Source organism: Anabrus simplex, chromosome 2 (assembly GCF_040414725.1).
Source record: "Anabrus simplex isolate iqAnaSimp1 chromosome 2, ASM4041472v1, whole genome shotgun sequence".
NCBI lineage: Eukaryota > Metazoa > Arthropoda > Insecta > Orthoptera > Tettigoniidae > Anabrus > Anabrus simplex.
Genome location: NC_090266.1, coordinates 198,144,957 through 198,166,420, shown reverse-complemented (window position 1 = coordinate 198,166,420; position 21,464 = coordinate 198,144,957). Strand labels below are relative to the sequence as shown.

At 38.4% G+C, this 21,464-nt stretch overlaps 1 protein-coding gene across 1 annotated transcript in view; it reads left to right on the top strand.

The window, feature by feature from the left end:
- Window positions 1-21,464, top strand: part of LOC136863482 (transcription initiation factor TFIID subunit 4) — a 681,682-nt gene that overhangs the window by 492,304 nt on the left and 167,914 nt on the right. The window contains exon 5 of the mRNA XM_067139882.2: window positions 15,154-15,273. Coding sequence (XP_066995983.1) covers window positions 15,154-15,273 — 120 coding nt within the window. The remainder of the gene's footprint in view (window positions 1-15,153; window positions 15,274-21,464) is intronic.

Sequence of the window (21,464 nt, the reverse complement as noted above, 5' to 3'; positions counted from 1 at the left end):
GTATATGCTACTTGGAGCTACCAGCAGTGCCATGCACTGTGAGAGACTTTGTCTCATTTTCAAATAACGGTCCAACTATATTGGTATTATAAATTTACTCATTCTGAACAAATATTTCAGATTCCCTATGGAAATCAACATCTATATCATCTCTTGGGAATACGCAGGTATTCTTTTTGATTTTTTATACACACCCCTATTTGATCTGTAGTGATGTAGGTATCTCTAGACCTAGGATAGAGAAAGTGAAATCAGTCTGCAGATGAATAAATATAGAATATCTCCAGAACGAGGAAATTAGACAAAAGTACATGGGTATGATTTGTGAAAAGTTTCAAACAATGGGCTGTAAGCAGGTTCAGGATATAGAAAGAGAATGGGTGGCATACAGGGATGTTGTAATAATAACAGCAAGGGAATGCCTAGGAGCAACTGTGTGTGAAGATTATTGAAAGTGAACATCCTAGTGAAATGATGGAGTATTGCATCTTGTAAATGTAAAAAGAAGGCACATCAGAAATGGCTCCAAACTTGTACTGTTGCAGACAGGGTGAAAGAAACAAAGTGAAACAGATAATTGTTGAATCAGAAAAGTCGTCATTAGAAGATTTTGGTAATATCCTGAAAAGGCTAGGTCAAGCAACAGGTGAACCTTTCTGGACAGTAATAAAGAATATTAGAAAGGGAAAGAAAAAGGAGATGGATAGTGTTTGCGGTAAAGCAGGTGAATTCATAGTAGATCCCAGGGAATATTTGGATAGGTGGAATTAATATTTTGAAAATCTTCTCACCATAAAAAGGAAATCTTTCTTTTGACATCGCAAACAACAAAGCTCATAGGGAAGACAACAATGATGTTAGTGAAATTACACGTGAGAAAGTGGAAAGGATGGTAAATAAACAGGAATAGTTGAAATTCAACCTGAAATGGTGGAATATATAGGGAGGGCACGGATGAAATGGCTTTATAGAGTAATAAGATTAGCAATGAATGATAGCAAGGTACCTTCTGATTGGATGAAAACAGCCATTGCACCTACCTGTAAGCAAGGGAACAGAAAGGATTACAACAGCTATCGAGGTATTGCATTGATCAATATACCAGACAAGGTGTTCTCTGGTATTCTGGATGGGAGGGCATGATCAGTGATTGAGATATACTTGTTGATTCCCATAAGGAACATGAAATATTTGTCCCGAATGAGTAAATTTATAATACCAATATAGTTGGTCCATGGTTCATGGTGTGGGTTACTACAGTCACGTTCTAGTTCATGAACCATGGGCAACGGCTGAGAGTCGGGATACCAGTTGCTATGGAATGGGAGTGGGCATCTCGGACATATTCCGAGTCATGGCCATCTATGTGTTCAGGCGGCTAGGGCTATACAATCCACCGGTGGTCGATAACCCGTTATTGGAGAGATCCTCACTTGGACTATGTGTAAGTAGGGTAGCATCCAACTTCATGAATTTACTGAGCTCAGAACATTTTAAGCAAGCGTTGGACCTATGGGAGTAACGGAGTCCCACTCCCATTTGACAGACGAGGGACTCCTTGGAAACAACTTGGCGAACGAAATGGAATTCGATGCGGAGCTATCAATATTAATGGGGCTTATGGAAGAAAGAAAGTAGAACTGGCTGAGTCAGGTAAGAGGATGCATCTGGATGTGCTAGGAGTAAGTGATATTCGGGTAAGGGGTGTTAACGAGGAAGAGATAGGAGTACATAAAGTATACATGACGGGTGTTAGAAAGGGAAGGGCAGAGTATGGTGTAGGGCTGCTTATCAGGAACACCATTGCACGCAACATAGTTTCTGTTAGGCACGTAAATGAGCGAACAATGTGGGTAAATTTGGCAGTTGGAGGAATTAGGACTAGAATTGTCTCAGTGTATTTACCATGTGAGGGTGCAGATGGGGTTGAAGTTGACAAGTTTTATGAAGCATTGAGTGACATCGTGGTCAGGGTCAACAGCAAGGATAGGATAGTGCTAATGGGCAATTTCAATGGAAGAATTGGAAATAGAACTGAAGGATATGAAAGTGTGATTGGTAAATGTGGGTAAGATATGGAAGTTAATGCGAATGGGAAGTGCTTGCTGGACTTCTGTGCTAGTATGGGTTTAGCAGTTACGAATACATTCTTCAAGCATAAGGCTATTCACTGCTACACATGGGAGGCTAGGGGTACCAGGTCCATAATAGACTGTATCTTAACCGACTTTGAATTCAGGAAATCTGTTAGGAATGTACGAGTTTTCTGGGGATTTTTCGATGATACAGACCGCTGTCTGATCTGTAGTGAACTAAGTATCTCTAGGCCTAGTATAGGGAAAGTGAAATCTGTCTGCAAACAAATAAGGGTAGAAAATCTCCAGGACGAGGAAATTAGACAGAAGTACATGAATATGATTAGTGAGAAGTTTCGAACAGTAGACAGTAAGCAGGTACAGGATATAGAAAGAGAATGGATGGCATACAGGGATGCTGTAGCAGAAACAGTAAGTTAATGCCTAAAAACAACTGTCCGTAAAGATGGGGAAAAGCGAACATCTTGATGGAATGATGAAATGTGAGCAGCTTGTAAACGTAAAAAGAAGGGAAGGCATATCAGAAAAAGCCCCACACAAGGGCTGAGGCAGGTGGGGGATTTGTACGTAGATGGAAGAAACAGAGTGAAACAAATAGTTGTTGAATCCAAAAAGAAGTCGTGGGAAGATTTTTGTAATAACCTGGAAAGGCTAGGTCAAGCAGCAGGGAAACCTTTCTGGACAGTAATAAAGAATCTTAGGAAGGGAGGGAAAAAAGAAATGAACAGTGTTTTGAGTAATTCAGGTGAACTCATATTAGATCCCAGGGAATCACTGGAGAGGTGGAGGGAATATTTTGAACATCTTCTCAACATAAAAGGAAATCTTCTGGTGGTGCTGCGAACAGCTAAGCTCATGCTTGGAGAGGAGGAAAATGATGTTGGTGAAATTATGCTTGAGGAAGTGGAAAGGATGGTAGATTAACTCCATTGTCATAAAGCAGCAGGAATAGATGAAATTAGACCTGAAATGGTGAAGTATAGTGGGAAGGCAGGGATGAAATGGCTTCATAGAATAGTAAGATTAGCATGGAGTGTTGCTAAGGTACCTTTGGATTGGACAAAAGCAGTAATTGCACATATCTATAAGCAAGGAAAAAGGGAGGATTGCAACAGCTGTCAAGGTATCTCACTGATTTATATACCAGGCAAAGTATTCACTGGCATCTTGGAAGGGAAGGTGCGATCAGTAGTTGAGAGGAAGTTGAATGAAAACCAGTGTGGTTTCATACTACAGATGGGCTGTCAGGATCAGATTTTCGGTATGGGCCAGGTAATTGAAAAATGCTACGAGAGGAATAGGCAGTTGTGTTTATGTTTCGTAGATCTTGAGAAAGCATATAACAGGATACCAAGGGAAAAGATGTTCACCATACTGGGGGACTATGGAATTAAAGGTAGATTATTAAAATCAATCAAAGGCATTTATGTTGAGAATTCTCTTCAGTGAGAATTGATGGTAGAATGAGTTCTTGGTTCAGAGTACTTACAGGGGTTAGACAAGGCTGTAATCTTTCACCTTTGCTGTTCATAGTTTACATGGATCAACTGCTGAAATGTATAAAATGGCAGGGAGGGATTCAGTTAGGTGAAAATGTAGTTAGCAGTCTGGCCTATGCTGATGACTTGGTCTTAATGGCAGATTGTACCGAAAGCCTGCAGTCTAATATCTTGGAACCTGAAAATAGGTGCAATGAGTATGATATGAAAATTAGCCTTTCGAAGACTAAATTGTTTATCAAATTATTATAATTAATGAACCACCTTTCCAATACACAAAATCCTTATATTTAGGATGAAACCATTTAATCATAAATTGGACACGTTTCACTCAACTTTGTGAGCATCATCAGCAATAGTTAACATAAATCATTGGTGGGTCAGGGCCCTGATCCTGGTGTATATCACAAAAGAATGTCTAATATACATTGATAAAAATATATAAATTTAACACTTTAAAAATAATCAATAAGATTATTTATGTCTATTAAAACAATTTTTTTTTTTTTTTTTTTTTTTTATCATTCAGATTGTTTAAAATGTAAAACGGAATGGATGGCTTAAATGTTAAAAATAGTATATGGTAATTAGATGTCCTTAAAAATCGTTGTCCAACATATCTACGCTCGTTTATATTAAGACTTTTTATGATAAAATCAGTTTTTCATATCAGGATGAGTTCTTATTATAGACTATGTTGCTGTTTTTTAAGAATAAACATGATGAGAAACGCTAAAATCGCACGTGATGGTTGAAAAACGAGTTCACTGGCGATAAAATGTCGTCTAGATCGGCGTAATTTAGCCTTTATGGGACTCCTTGCGTTGTAATTTCTGCCATTATTTTATGCAGTAATATGTTGAAATTTTTTCTTCTAACGAAAAAATGCTGATCTATTATATCACTGGTGATAAAATGTCGTCTAGATCGGCGTAATTTAGCCTTTATGGGACTCCTTGCGTTGTAATTTCTGCCATTATTTTATGGAGTGATATGTTGAAATTGTTCTTCTAACGGAAAAAAATGCTGATCTATTATATGAAATTGATCGAATGTTCCTGAAAAAGAAAAATTGTTGTCGGTAGGTAAGAAATTCAACAGAATTGAATGTCAGATTGGTAATACAAAGCTAGAACAGGCCGATAATTGCAAGTATTTAGGTTGTGTGTTCTCCCTGGATGGTAATATATTAGGTGAGATTGAATCAAGGTGTAGTAAAGCTAATGCAGTGAGCTCGCAGGAAGTCAGCTCCTAGACGAAACTATCTCTACATCGGTCTGTTTTCAGACACATTTTGCTTTACAGGAGCGAAAGCTAGGTGGACTCAGGGTGTCTTATTCATAAGTTAGAAGTAACAGACTTGAAGGTAGCGAGAATGATTGCTGGTACAAACAGGTGGGAACAATGGGAGGAGAGCACTCAGAATGAGGAGATAAAGGCTATTTTAGGAATAAACTTGATGGATGAAGCTGTACGCATAAACCAGCTTCGGTGGTGGGGGTCATGTGAGGCGAATGGAGGAGGATAGGTTACCTAGGAGAATAATGGACTCTGTTGTGGAGGGTAAGATAAGTAGAGGGAGACCAAAACGACGATGGTTAGACTCAATTTCTAACGATTTAAAGATAAGAGTTATTGAACTAAATGAGGCCACAGCACTAGTTGCAAATAGAGGATTGTGACAACATTTAGTAAATTCACAGAGGCTCGCAGACTGAATGCTGAGAGGCATAACGGTCTATAATGATAATGTATGTATGTATGTAATGTAAGTATGTATGTATGTATGTATGTATGTATGTATGTATGTGTGTGTGTGTGTGTATGTATGTATGTATGTATGTATGTATAGTTGGTCCGTTATTGGACATTATAAAATTTTCCGGCTAACTCATTCCTGGTTGCCAGTGTTTCACCCCAGTGTGCTAAGTGCTCATCAGTTAGTAAATAGCACACATACCAAGACACATGGCTAGTGCATGTCCAGGCAGGCATCAATTTTTTTAAATGAGACAAAGTCTCTCATAGTGCATTGGCACTGCCAGTGGATCCAAGTAGCCTACGCAGTGGCTTCCACGGTATGCACTAGCCATGCGTCTTGGTAGGCATGCTATTTACCAACTGATAAGGCCAACTTAGCACACTGGGGCGAAACGCTGGCAACCAGGAATGAGTTCACTGGAAAATTTATAATGTCCTATAATGGACCAACTATATTGGTATCAGTGATTGAGCTTAAGTTTGATGAAAACTAATGTGGTTTCAGGCCTCAGAGGGGCTGTCAAGATTAGATTTTCTGTATGCACCGGGTAATTGAAAAATTCTACTAGAGGAATAGACCGTTATGTTTGTGTTTCATACAGTAGATCTAGAGAAGGCGTATGTCAGATTGCCGTGGGAAAAGGTATTAACTGCATTGGGGTATTTTGGGATTAAGGATAGATTATTAAAGGCAATCAATGGGTTTATATTGACTAATAATACTTACCCGCGGCTTCGCTCGCGTGGATTTCGTAATTTGTTCAAAGTAATCATTCCTCGGCGGTGTACTAAAGCATTATCTGAAAATTCCTAAAGTGTAAAAACTCACCCAAAAATTGAGTTTCATTTAACCCAGAAATTCTTTGTAAATCATGTTTGTGGTATTACCTTTTCGGGCTAAGACGACCATGCGACATAGAACCGTACATGTGAGAAACAGTCTTCTCTCAAGTCGAAAAAATAAATACATGTTTCTTTATTTTTAAAGGAGATTCCAAATACCTATTCCCACATCTGTAACATCTTCAGTTCTTGAGATATACATAAGTATCCCCATACAAAGAATTAAACTCCTTGATTAGTCCTTTCCCCACCCCCACCCCTATTTAAGTGTATTTTCCGAAAACAAAAATATATGTTTCTCTATTTTTAAAGGAGATTCCAAGTACCAACTTTGACGTCTATAACATCTTCACATTTTAAGATATAAGTATCCTCATAAAAAGTAATTCAACTATTTTTCACTCTTTCTCACCCCCCCCGTTAACTGCCTTCTTCAAAAACAAAAAGGTATATATTCCTGTATTTTTAAAGGACTTCCCAAATACCAAGATTCTTGTTTCTAACATGTTTTTGACTTATAATGTAGATATACCAGTACTCATTTTAAAAATTCACCGGCTTTTCCAATTCTTTTCAGCCCCTTAACTGGATTTTCCGAAAACACAAAAAATATGTGTTTCATTATATTTAGAGGAGATTCCAAATACTAATTTTCACGTCCTTAACATCTTCAGTTTGTGAAATATAAGTATCCTCACAAAAGTAATTCAACTCCTTTTTCACCCCCTCCCCCCCTCACCTTCCTACCCGGTAAGTTGATTTCCCCCTCCCCATAAGTGCGTGTTTGTTTATTTTTAAAGGATATTCCAAATACCAATTTTCATGTCTTTAACAACTTTAGTTTTTGAGATATAAGTATCCTCATACAATGTATTCAACTAATTTTTCAATTAATTTTCCAAAGACAAAAGATTACATGTTTCTTTACATTGAAAGATAATTCCAAATACAAATTTTCATGTCTGTAACATCTTCAGTTTTTGAGATATAAGTATCCTCATGAAAAGAATTCAACTCCTTATTCACTCCACCCCCGCCCGTTAATTTGGTTTCCCCGCACCCAAAAAATGTGTGTTTCTTTACATTTAAAGTGAGATTCCAAGTACCAATTTCCACGTCTGTAACATTCTGTTTTGAGATATAAGTTTCTCCAGAAAAAGAAACCAATTTTTTTACTTCCTTTCATACTCCCCACTCAAGTGAATTTTTCAAAAACAAACAGCTTTCTTTAAAAGAGCTTCCAAATACGTAATATCACGACTGTAACATCTTCAGTTTTTGAGATATATATATCCTCGTTAAAGGAATTCATCTCCATTTCCCCCTCCCCCCACCATACCAAGTTGATTCCCCCACCATGTGCGTGTTTCTTTATTTTTAAAGGAGATTCCAAATACCAGTTTTAACGTTTGTAACATCTTTAGATTTTTTTGGTGTGTCGGATTATGAAATTTTCGGATTAACCGGAAAATATTTTCTAATAATAATGTTATTGTTTTTGCATCCCACTAACTACCTTTACAGTTTCCGGAGACGCCTAGGTGCCGTGATTTTCTCCCGCAGGAGTTCTTTTACGTGCCAGTAAATCTACTTACACGAGGCTGACATATATGAGCACCTTCAGATACTATTGGACTGAGCCAGGATCGAACCTGCCAAGTTGGGGTCAGAAAGCCAGCACCTCAACCGTCTGAGGAAAATAGTTTCTACAATACAGTACATACTGTAATTTGAAATGTCAATTCTTTAGCAGTTACATTAATAAAATGCTGTATGAAATTACAGTAGGGTAGTTAGGAACCCGTAGAGTAGAAAACGACAATGAATATTACATTAGCGAGTGGATGGAAGCTGACTGTCATCAATTACAAACAGAACAAGAAATTGTAGCTATGGTGGAAAAGAATCTGGAGTTGATGTGGAACAGAGTGACGACGAAGAAGACCACAATGAACAACTAGTGTCACATTCAGATGCCGGGGCCGCCTTAGAACTTGCCGTACACTACGTCAAGCAACACTCCGCTGCTACGCCCACTGATTAGTGATGGGACATACGATTCATTTGATTCCGTTCACATTACTGAATCGATACAGTGATCCGATTCATGGCTCATTGGTCACCGCTCCTACTGCATCTGTGTAGTATGTGCTGGTAAGACAGCAACAATAGCATTCAGTGCTCGTAGCTGCCATCTGGTCTTCATACTATGAACTACTTTCTTAGAAAAAATGCTAGTTACTCTAATACATCGAAGGTTTCTGGCGACGCAGGGTGGGAAAGTTTGGGATTAGGAAGGTAGCAGCCATGGCCTGAATTAAGGTACAGTCCCAGCATTTCCCGGTGTGAAAATGGGAAACTACCGAAAACCATCTTAACGGCTGCCGACGGTGGGATTCGAACCCACCATCCCCCGAATGCAAGCGCATAGCCACGCGATATTAACCGCACGACAACTCGCTCAGTCATTTTTGAAAATATGTATTTTTCTATCAGCTGAGGATTTTTTTTAATCGTCATATTTTATATAGGCTACCCGAGATGTACATTAGCCTGCTGGTTTTCTGATTCAACATACTGTTACTATGTATTGCGTCTGTCCACATATGATTGAAGTCTTGTGCAACGATGTGTCATATGAACTGAGAGAATACTGAGCCGTTCTTCCCAATATAAAACAGGTACTTTTGAGTGGTCATGAGCATGACTCATAGTCATAGGGCAGGCTAGAGTCGAGTTTAATTGTCAAATGTCCACTAAGTTATAATACTAAGATTCATTAAACTAATAAATAGTATAACCTAATAGCCTACCTACTAGCTACTTCAGAATTATGTTGTGACTACCTCTTTAATACTGCAAATAAATCCATCTATTATTTAAACCTCCCTGTAAGAAGAGGACAGTGAATGAAAATGGGTATTATTTTCAAATGAGCTGAGCTCGAGAGTCCATTATAGCATACGATTCTTTCAGTGTAGCATGGCTCACTGTATGTCTCGCTGCAGTGAGCCGATAAGGAGCTGTGTGTATCTTGTGTCTCACTGAGCCGGCTCGTTCATGATTCTTTCGGTGTGCCATGGCTCACTGTATGTCTCGCTGCAGCGGAAGCTCGGCTCACCGCGTGTCCAGTGAGCTGATAGGGAGCCGTGTGTATCATGTGTCTCACTGAGCCGCGCTCGTTCATGATTCTTTCGATGTGCCATGATTCACTGTCTCGCTGCAGCGGAAGCTCGGCTCCCCGTCAACGTCCAGTGAGTGCGCTACTCAGCACTGTCCACTGGGAGTAAGCTGAATCGTGTGCCGTGAGCTCGCCGTTCCTGTGAATCGATCACTCGGACACTTGAACGAATCGATACACTGCTTCGAATCATGCATTCAGTAGCCAACACTACCACTGATGTGATGTTTATGAGACGCTGGTTTAACACTGCATCTTCGAGTAGGTTCCAATCACTACGGAAAAAGGAACTAACAGACTTTTTAAAGATAAACGATCAGTGATTGATGGTTTATGATGTGTAATTATGTTTACATTAACCCTTTATAAGGCAGTATTCAATAAAACACTTTCTTTTACAACTAACTTTATTTACAGGCTCTATAAGTGCTAAATAATACAATTTAACAGAAAACAAAGACAATCCAGTGCTCAGGAGGTCAGTAATAATACTTCCCACCACCTGTTGTCAACCATTCAGAAGTGGGAACATATTTTCCATGGCCCACCTACGGACACAATTTCAGTTCAGTTAGTTCACTTTTTATTTAGCAGAAATGTTTCGGACACCTATGCGGGCTATGGGAAGCATATTCCCACATACAATGTGAAAGAAATTTATATCTCAGAATTCCTCAATTGGTAAAAGGAAGTGAATAATCTCAGAACAAATAAGAAAAATGCATAATAAACAAAGAAAATTCATGTAAATAGTATATATACTTATAAAATGTTGATTTCTTACCTTATTTTCACTTCATAAATCTTGTTCACAACAGGCGTTGCGCTGCCACAATATCACTATTCAGATGTTTTCCAAAGAAGCTTAAGATTCTAAGGAGATCAGAATAGTTCCACAGATATTCCCAAGAGTACAGCACACATCAATACATGGGAAATAAACTCTCAGCGCCCAGAATTACAAAAAAACCGAGGTGGGAAAATAATTCCCACCGCCTTATAAAGGGTTAAGTTATTCTAGTAAAATATGACCAATGCAAGTAAATCTTCATTCTATAATATGCTCCTTCATTTCAAGAAGGATAATTTTTTTAAATTTAATATTTCAGCTCGGATTAACTGGACTTTTGGATTAACGGAGTTCGGATTAACGGGACTCTAGTGTATATACATGTACATTCTCATACAAATAATTCAACTAATTTTTCAAATCTTGCACCCCCCTCCACGCTCCCCCACCCCCACCTGTTACGGGTTTTTTCCGACAACCAAACAATAGTGTTTCTTTATTTTTAAAGCATATTCCAAATACCAATTTTCATGCCTGCAACATATTAAGTTTTTGAGATATACTGTAGATATACTAATTTTAAACATTCACCCCCCTTTTTCAGTTCCCCTTAAGTGGATTTTCCAAAACAAAAACAAAAAAAAAAAGCATTTATGTTTCTTTACTTTTACAGGATATTCCAAATACCAGTTTTCAGTCACTCCTCTTCACCCCCTATTTATCGGATTATCCAAAAACACAAAAATATGTGTTTCTTTATTTTCAAATGAGATTCCAAATACCAATTTTCATGTCTGTAACATCTTCAGATTTTGAGATATGTCTCCTCATAAAGGTGCTCAACCATTTTCCCCCCTTTTTTCACCCCCGTTAATGGGATTTTCCAAAAACAAAAGTACGTGTTTCTTTATTTTGAAAGGAGATTACAAATACCAATTTTTATGTCTGTAACATTGTACGTTTCTGAGATATACTGTAGGTATAGTCTTTCTAAAAATTCACTCCAATTTGTCACTCCTGTTTAACCCCCATTTATTGGATTTTCCAAAAACAAAAAAATACATGTTTCTTTATTTTTAAATGAGATCCCAAATACCAATTTTCAGGTCTGTAATATCTTCAGTTTCTGAGATATAAGTATCCTCATTAAAGGCATTCAAACCACTTTTTCACCCGTCCTATTGGGATTTTCCAAAAACAAAGAAATACGCGTTTCTTTATTTTTAAAGGAGATTCTAAATACCAATTGTTACGTCTGTAAACTTTTAAAGTTTTGAGATATCGTTACACTCATTTTAAAAATTCACCCGCCTTTTCATCCCTCATTAATTGTATTTTCCAAAAACAAAACAAAAAACATGTATTTATTTATTTTTAAAGAAGATCCCAAATACCAATTGTCAGGTCTGTAATATCTTCAGTTTCTGAGATATTAGTATCCTCATTGAAGGTATTCAACCCCTTTTTCACCCTTTTTTACCCCTCCTATTGGGATTTTCTGAAAACAAAACAAAAAAATAATAAGTGTTTCTTTATTTTTAAAGGAGATTCTAAATACCAATTTTTACATCTGTAAACTTTTAAAATGTTGAGATATAGATACACTCATTTTGAAAATTCACTCCCCCCCCTTTTCACCCTCTTAGCGACAGAATATCCAAAAATCCTCCCTTAGAGAGCACTTACATTGTAATGTAAATGTATCCTCCCGGTCTAGAAAGCCAAGAATAACGGCCGAGAGGATTCGTCATGCTGACCACACGACACCTCGTAATCTGCAGGCCTTCGGTTGAGCAGCGGTCGCTTGGTAGGCCAAGGCCCTTCAAGGGCTGTAGTGCCATGGGGTTTGGTTTGGTTTGGTTTGGTTTGGTTTGGTTTTGTTTGGTTTGGTTTGGTAAATGTATCCTCAAAATTTCATTTCTTTATGTCCAGTAGTTTTGGCTCGGCGATGATGAATTAGTCAGTCAGTCAGTCAGTCAGGACATGTTCTTTTAAATATATAGATTGTGCTGAAGTGAGAGTTACTGGTAGGATGAGTTCATGGTTCAAGGTACTTACAGGGGTTAGACAGAGCTGTAATCTTTCACCTTCGTTGTTCTTAGTTTACATGGTAGTAATCGGGAGATCGTGGGTTCGAGCCCCACTGTCGGCAGCCCTGAAGATGGTTTTCTGTGGTTTCCCATTTTCACACCAGACAAATGCTGGGGCTGTACCTTAATTAAGGCCACGGTTGCTTCCTTTCACTTCCTAGGCCTTTCCTATCCCATCGTCGCCGTAAGACATATCTATGTCGGTGCGACGTAAAGCAAAAAAAAAAAAAAAGTTTACGTGGATGAAATGAAATAGCATATGGCTTTTAGTGCTGGGAGTGTCTGAGGACATGTTTGGTTCGCCAGGTGCAGGCCTTTTGATTTGACTCCCGTAGGCGACCTACACGTCGTGATGAGGATGAAATGATGATGAAGATGACACATACACCCAGTCCCCGTGCCAGTGGAATTAACCAATGATGGTTAAAATTCCCGACCCTGCCGGCAATCGAACCCGGGACCCCTGTGACCAAAGGCCAGCACGCTTACTATTTAGCCACGGAGCCAGACGTTTACATTGATCATCTACTGAAATGTATAAAGTGGCAGGGATGGATTCAGTTAGGTTGGCCTATGCTGACTACTTGATCTTAATGGCAGTCTGTGCTGAAAGCCTGCAATCTAATATCTTGGAACTTGAAAATTGGAGCAGTGAGTGTAATGTGAACATTAGCCTTTTTTCAAGCCTAAAGTGATGTCGGTAGGGAAGAAACCTAAGAATTGAATGTCAGTTTGGGAATACAAGACTTGAGCAGGTGGATCATTTCAAGTATTTAGAATGTGTATTTTCCCAGGATGGTAGTATAGTTGGTGAAATTGAATCTATGCACATCAAAGCTACTGCAGTGAACTCTCAGTTGAGATCAGCAGTATTCTCTTAGAAATAAGTCAGCCCCCAGACAAAACTCTCCTTACACCGGCCTGTTTTCAGACCAACTTTGCTTCACAGGAGTGAACCGCTGGGTAGACTCGGATATCTTATTCATAAGTTAGAAGTAACAGACAGGAAAGTAGCGAGAATGATTGCTGGTAATATCTGATGCCATGTTTTTTCAGTTTCAGCTCATTTAATTTATAACTGTTAGGTTCTTCAGTCTTCCAAAACTAACTTTGAGTAAATAAATTTATCAACTACCTGAAAGAGAAAACATATGGTAACAATATTACACCGGCAAAAGAAACAATTAAAATAGAATGACATGTTTTGTTCTTGAAGGAACATGATTAGATTCTATGAACTCTCACTTAAATATTTATAAACAAATATTTTTGTTTTTGTTTATTTCTGTTTAAATACTTATGAACTTGAAATCTTGAACTTATCTTAATGATATCCCACTTTGTCTCTACTCCAGCATTTACTGCTAGGTTTTTAATTAACCCTTTCACTCCGGTCGACTGCTGTAGCAGTCGGATGGTAGCTGTGCCGCGCACTCGGTGGACTGCTATAGCAGTCGTGCTGGAGCCGTGCCTCATAGCCGGTCGACTGCTGTAGAAGTCGCGTGTCTTTCGGCTGTTTTCCATTTCACTATGATAGACTGCTGGAGAAGTTCAGCCTTGGAAGTCTCTCGTGACTGTCTTTTGAGTCTATAGTTAAGGCTATGATCAGTTGATGATAGGAGTAATTAGTTCGAAGACGAAAGGAATGTGTCCGGTATGTTACTCACTTCGCACGTAGTTGCTTCCCAGTGCTGACGTGCTTGTGCTTCTTGACTTAGCTTTCAATCGCTTTGAAATTGTGAAAGTCCTGATGACAGAGGAAAGCTCTTGCCCTCATATTGGGTAGTAACTTTGAAGAAGATGACAATGAGTTATTTCTCATCTGATTCTGCTGATGGAACGACGTCAATCACACCTTCTATTTCAGGCACGTTTTCTACTCAAGTTACCTCTTCATCATCTAAAATGTCGGCCTACTTTGACGATTCGACTGAAGATGAAGATGGTGAGGATGAAGATCAGGTGCCTGAACCATCGAGCAGAAAACTAAATTGGAAAAAGGAGAACTTGAATCCGAAGAAACATAAGTTCAACGCAGCTAATTCCGGATTGAAATGTTTAGTAGACACTGCTAGCAGAGTGAAAAGTTCTAAAAACATAATCATAAGAATTTCACCGAATGTGCATTTCACATAAAATAAAATACTTTTAAATTCTGCCTGTCCTCTCCTTACGTCACGGGACGACTGCGGAAGGGAGAGTAGAGGGAGACGATTATTCCGTACAGCGGGCTCGGTGAGCCACTCGCTGCTCACGTTCAGAGGGTCACGCCACCATACTCGCTATGCCAGAGTGAAAGGGTTGAGTTTTTTCTTTTACAGTTGTAATACTGTTACCATATGTTTTCTCTTTAGAGTGTTTTAAAATGTATTTACTCAAAGTTAGTTTCGGCAGACTGAAGAGCCTAACAGTTATAAAATGATTGTTGGTACAAATAGATGGGAACAATGTCAGGAGGGTATTCAGAATGAGAATTTACAGGCTAAGGTAGGAATGACTTGATTAATGTAGCTGTATGCATGTACTGGCTTGGGTGGTGAGGTTATGTGAGGTGAATGGAGGAGGATAGGTTACCTAAGGGAATAATGCAATCTGCCATGGAGGGGAAGAGAAGTGAAGAGAGGCAGACTACTATGTTTAGACTTTGTTTCAAATGATCTAAGAATAAGAGATATGGAATTAAATGAGGTGACAGTGCTAGTTACAAATAGAGGATTGTGGAGGCATTTAATAAAGTCACGGAGACTTGCAGAATGAACGCTGAAAGGCATAATGAAGTTGTATGTATGTATGTATGAAGGCTAAAAATATTTTATCCGGCAAGTACCATTTGTGTAAGTTTAAACCAGCTAATACCAATTTTTATCATTTGTTTTTCTTCTTTCCATTTTAGAAAAGTTTACCACTGTTGAGACAATCACTGGTTACCAAGGAGCTGGTTATAGATGGCATTCGACCACCACCTCATACTGTTGTGTATTCCTTACCAAACTCATCAGTTCCCCAACTCCAGGTAAGATTTTTTAACACATGTGTTTTTGTATTGTGTTGATCTGCATGTTTTGAAATTTCTCTGGTTAAAATTGTTTTTATGTTTGTTTTTTCAAAAACAGTATTCATTGTTATGATTTTGATTTGATGAGAACAAAGTTTCAACGGATGTTTAGCAAACTGCACTGACACAGTCAAATGTCATTGTGTGAGTGGATACAGTGCATCACGTGTTTTCATAAAATAACTGTTTTGCTAACATGTAAACGGATACAGTACTTTAAACAAATTATTACTATCTCTATTTGAAGAATAAGATAGGGCAGAGGGATGTATATTCATGATACAGGTAAGTTCTTGAGAAATCTTTGAATAGGTATCATGAACTGCCTATTGCAGACAAAGCATTTCAACTTTTCTAGTTGTTGTCTGGCTTCTCAACAGATATGTCTAGCTACCTGCATTGGTCTTCATTATGCTCTAGTGGACACATGATACTTATTAAAAGATTTATTACAAACTTACCTGTATCAGAATCATAGCCCCCTTTACCCTATCCTGAATCCCCATGCCTTTTCACATAATCACTCAGAATTATAAATAATGTCAGGATAATTTTTCTTGTAATCTAGCTTATTTGTCCATTCATATCTATCCTTTATGGCCCTGTGCTTTCCAATTTTGCCTTTTTTTAAATTTCATGATATTTTATAGATAATGATTTGATATATTCATCGAACATTTATTTCTGCCGAACATGCTATAAAGATATGTTGATGATTTTGAATATATCATTTATTATAAATATTTAAGTCATTGTAATAATAAAATAGCTTGTAACAGATTTCAGTAGTGGCAGATAGGAACAAATTAAAACAATGGCAGTGAGTACAAGACTTTTTCCCAAACATACTTTTAGTGATACATTACTGCTTTCTGTTAGTATTTTAGAAATGAATCAAGTCATACATGTATTGGAATTGATTAGGGTGGTACTGCTATTACTTCTATTACATAATAGATAATAATCCATGTTCAGTGAGGGAGTGATCATGTTTGAGGTTAAATATTTCCATGATCATTTATTCATATCTAGCATACTGCTGTATGACACTTATTTTCAGATTAATAAATGTGAAGTTGATCTGTCTTTTCCAGCAGTCATACTGCTTTAATGATTGCTAACTCTGTATTAAGAATAAGATACCCTGATTCTACATGCCTTTTATGCAGAATAATGCAGAATTATAAATAATGTTAGGATAATTTTACTATTAATCTAGCTTTTTTCTTGCAAAATACAGTGGATTGCTACAGAGAATGTTCCATATTAGCTTTGTTACAGCTTAATTCTACTTTCCACTCACATCATCATTTTCTTTTCCCCTTGTCCAGCTCCTGCCAGGTCAGGGTGTTGATGGCACTTCTCTACCGTTGCCTCTCCTTCCACCGCTCCTCTCCAGTAATTGTCTTCTTTTTCTTATACTGTTCTTGACAGAGTCCACACTATATTATAATTGTAGGAGCGGAGCTGAGTAGCTCAGGTGGCAGAGCAGTGGCTTTGACAGGTTCAACCCTGGCTCAGTCCGGTGGTATTTGAAGGTGCTCAAATACATCAACCTTATATCGAAAGCCTCCCCTGCGAACCATGAGACCTTGCTGCGGTGGGGAGGCTTGTGCATCCCAATGAAGCAGATAGCCGAGCCATCCGTGCAATCATATCAGATGTTTATCTGTCGAGAGACAAGACTAATGTATGGTTCGTCGAAAGGTGGGGTAGCAGCCTTTCAGAAGTTGCAAGTGTGGCAGTCTAGATGATTGACTGATACGGCCTTGTTATAACACTTAACATGGTTTAGCTACATTGATTCTGCTGAACGGCTGAAAGCTACGGGAAACTACAGCCGTAACTAACTCCCAAGGACTTGCAGCTCTCTCTGTGTGATTGATGTACTGATGACGACTTCCTACTGGGTAAAATATTCCATAGATAAAATAGTCCCCCATTCGGATCTCTGAATAGGGACTCTACGAGGGGGAGGGCAATCATCAGGAAGATGGATACTGACGTTCTGTGAGTCGGAGCATGAAGTTTGAATTATTGTGGTAGGTTAGAGAATCTGAAAAGGGAAATGGATAGACTAAAGTTAGATATAGTTGGTATAAGCGAAGTACATCGGCAGGAAAAGCAGAAGTTTTAGTCAGGTGACTACAGAATTATCAACACAAAATCAAACTGGGGAAGTGCAGAAGTTGGTTTAATAATGAATTAGAAAATAGGCCAGCTGGTAAGCTACTACATCCAGCATAGTAAAATGATTATTGCTGTCAAGATAGACCAAGCCAATGCCCACCGCAATAGTGTAGGTCTGCATGCCCACTAGTTCGGCGGATGATAATGAAATCAAAAGAATATATGAAGAGATAGAAGATTTAATACAATATGTAAAAACTGACGAGAATCTAATTTTGATGGGAGACTGGAATGCAGTGGTAAGCCAAAGAAGAGAAGGTAATACAGTAGGAGAATTCAGATTGGGGCAAAGGACTGAAAGAGGAAGTCAGCTGATTGAATTCTGCACTGATAATTTTTTGTACTTGCTAATACTTGTTTTAAGCACCACAAGGAATGGCTGTATACATGGACAAAACCTGGAGTCAATGGAAGATATCGAATAGCCTTCATTGTGGTTAGGCAGAGATTCAGAAACCAGATGTTGGATTGCAAAACTTTCCCAGGAGCAGACATGGACTCTGACCACAACTTGTTGGTCGTGAAATTCCATGTGAAGTTTAAGAAATTGTAGAAAGAAAGGATTGCAAGGAGATGGGATGTTGACAAGTTGAAAGAAAAGAGTGTGGGGGATTGTTTCAAGGAACATATTGCACAAGGACTAAAATTTAGTTGATTTGTTGAGTGTATTTTCAATTGAAAGAACCGAATACAGGATATTTCTGTTTACAGTTCTTGGTTATCTCTTTCCGACCAGCTTGTAAATGATTATATTCTGAACGATATGGCTGCAATTGAATTGTATAACACCGGGCAAGTTGGCTGTGCGCTTAGGGACACGCAGCTGTGAGCTTGCATCCGGGAGATAGTGGGTTCAAGCCCCACCGTCGGCAGCCCTGAAGATGGTTTTCCGTGGTTTCCCATTTTCACACCAGGCAAATGCTGGGGCTGTACCTTAATTAAGGCCACGGCTGCTTCCTTCTCACTCCTAGCCCTTTCCTATCAAAATGTCACCATAAGACCTATCTGTGTTACTCTTATTAAGCCAGTTGTAAAAGAAAAAAAATTGTATAACACAATGATTGTTAACAAATAAGAATTGTATTTTAAATATGTGTACATAAAGCATTAAGAAATCCGAAATCACATTTTAGAAAGAAAAAAAAACTAAAAAGTAAAACCACTTTCACAGACCTCTATGTACACGTTCTGGAGTTTCCATGAAAATGAGACAACTTGTTCCTTCCGTTATTTAATTGGTCTGGACATTTGTGATGCGATTATCTGTTGTTTACTAAAAATTATTACCTGGGCTTTGGGCAGAACTTGCCATCCCGAAAGGCACTTGAACCTAGGTTTCTTGCTGATCAACACTATGCTCAATTATTTCCTCACCACAGAACCTTACAAAATTCTGTTGCACGCTTACCATTTTATTTCACATGAAGAATGGCCTTCGATTTTGCAATGGTTATATTCACTGTCTTCTCTCATTAGTTTCTTTATACTGGCTCCTTTTGCACTGGATACCATATTGGTAAGTTGAACATTACATGTGAAGTAGACTGAAATTGAACAATAAAAAAGCTTTGTAACCTTGGTTCATTGAACTCGGCTTCTTAAAATCTGATGGCTGGAAATGTTTTACACATATCTCACTGTTCTTCAGTTTCTCTGGACCCTTTTTCTTGAATAAAGTGTCTAAATCCACCTTTTGGTTTAAATGAACCCACTCATCACAACTGCAAGATTGAGATACAAGATTTCAGCAACAATAGATAATCAGAGCTTATTAACTATTATAAAAGTGAAGCCAAAATTATTTCTAACAAGGAAGAATTTTTACTGTAATTGCAACGCCATTACTTATGTTTATCATGTGGAAAAATGAAGAATGACACACTACCACGTGGCCACTGATACTCCTTGCAAAAATATACTGATCATACTTTTTCATCTTTACAGCTGAACATTAAAAATATATTTAAACACCTGCTAGAAATCATAGAGGCAGCAGCCGTTCTTGGTATCAAACTGTTGCTTCAGCTTAGACTGCTTTGAGCGCTAGTAGCAGCTGTTGCCTGTTTTAGCATTGAGTGTGTGTGGTATTGGCGTTATACAGTATTTGCCTTTACCAATTTCACCTTGTTAAACTTGACTGAAATACAAGAAAATGTAGTCTTTTTTCTGGAATTTTATGTTTAACTACATATTATAAGTGGTATGTAATACCAATATAAATGGTCTGTTAATTGGACATTATAAGTTTTCCAGCTAACTCATTCCTGGTTGCCAACATTTCGCCCCAGTGTGCTAAGTTGGGCTCATCAGTTGGTAAATAGCACACCTACCAAGACGCATGGCTAGTGCGTACCGTGGAGGCCACTGCATAGGCTACTTGGAACCACCGGCAGTGCCGATGCACTATGAGAGACTGTGTATCATTTTTAAAAATTGGTGCCTGCCTGTGCGTCAGATGATAAAGATGTTGATTCCCATAGGGAGCCTGGAATATTTGTTCTGAATGAGTGAATTTATGATTTAATGAGTAATGAGTAAATTTATCATTCTGGCACACAGTCAACCACCTCATGATGACACAGCAAGCACTTATTTTGACACAAAATATTTGTGGTGCTTAGTTATCGAGTGAATGTAAAGTCGATGGTAATGATACCTAACACAGTAATGTTTCAAAACATTTGGTAATATAACTTCTACCGGGCGAGTTGGCCATGTGGTTAGAGGCACGCGGCTGTGAGCTTGCATCTGGGAGATAGTGGGTTCGAATCCCACTGTCGGCAGCCCAGAAGATGGTTTTCCATGGTTTCCCATTTTCACACCAGGCAAATGCCTGGCCTGTACCTTAATTAAGGCCATGGCCGCTTCCTTCCAACTCCTAGGCCTTTCCTATCCCATCACTGCCATAAGACCTATCTGTGTCGGTGTGACGTAAAGCCACTAGCAAAAAGAAAAAATATAGATAACTTCTGCCCTAATTATCTATTCAGTAGTAGATCATAGGCCAGAAGTCTCATTCAGAACTCAGTATGGAGCAAATTAAGAAATTTGCACATAGTCAGCCCCTGCATAACTTTAACCCTGCGGATCATAGCACAACTCTTGTGTTACCTTCCATAGCACAATTATTGTGGTACCATCATCTCGGACTCAGAGAGCCTTGTAATGGTACCTCACTTGAGGGATCAGAGTTGATATTTAGATGGTCATTAATGTAATTCTATATCTGACAATTAATTGAGAAAATGTTCTATAGTAAATTCATTAATTCATGCGTAAAAATAAGTTATTAAAAATTGTAACTTGTATAATCTCAAATTTTCCTATTTTGGGTACCTTACCTGAAAAGAAAAGAAATTTAACCATGCACAATCATATAAGATTGTCGAGGCCAGGTAACATGCGGGCAAAACATGTTGATGAAATAACCAGGAAACTGCATTTGTCAGGTTGAGTTGGTTAGTTTTTATGAAAATTTTTTTCTCGGCCACTGTGGGATTTCAGTACGTAACAGTAGCAGGAAACACTTTACAAGTTATGAGCTATCATACACTATTTTTATTCTTAATGTAGTTCAGTTTCTCTGTGGTGGAGTAGCATCAAAAGTATGAAAAAAGTGGACTCTTCTGTACAGTGGGATGACAGTGAAGAACAGAAGGAGCAACCAAGAAGACATAAAGGCAGTAAAACAGGAAAATTGAGTTAATTCGAGGCCTTTTTTTGATAAAATGGATTGACAAGAAATCCAGTTTCACGCAGTGAAGAGCCAAATAGAAGAATAAAACAACCAATTACATGGTTAGAGTTAGAAAAATCTCTAAGTATCTGAAAAGGAAAAGCAGTAGGAGTGGGTGAGTTGAATGGAGACATGTTACGAGCAATGGGAACTAGAGCAATCCATTGGTTATATAGACCCCTCAACACAGTATGGCAGGAAAATATCATCCCTCAGGACTGAA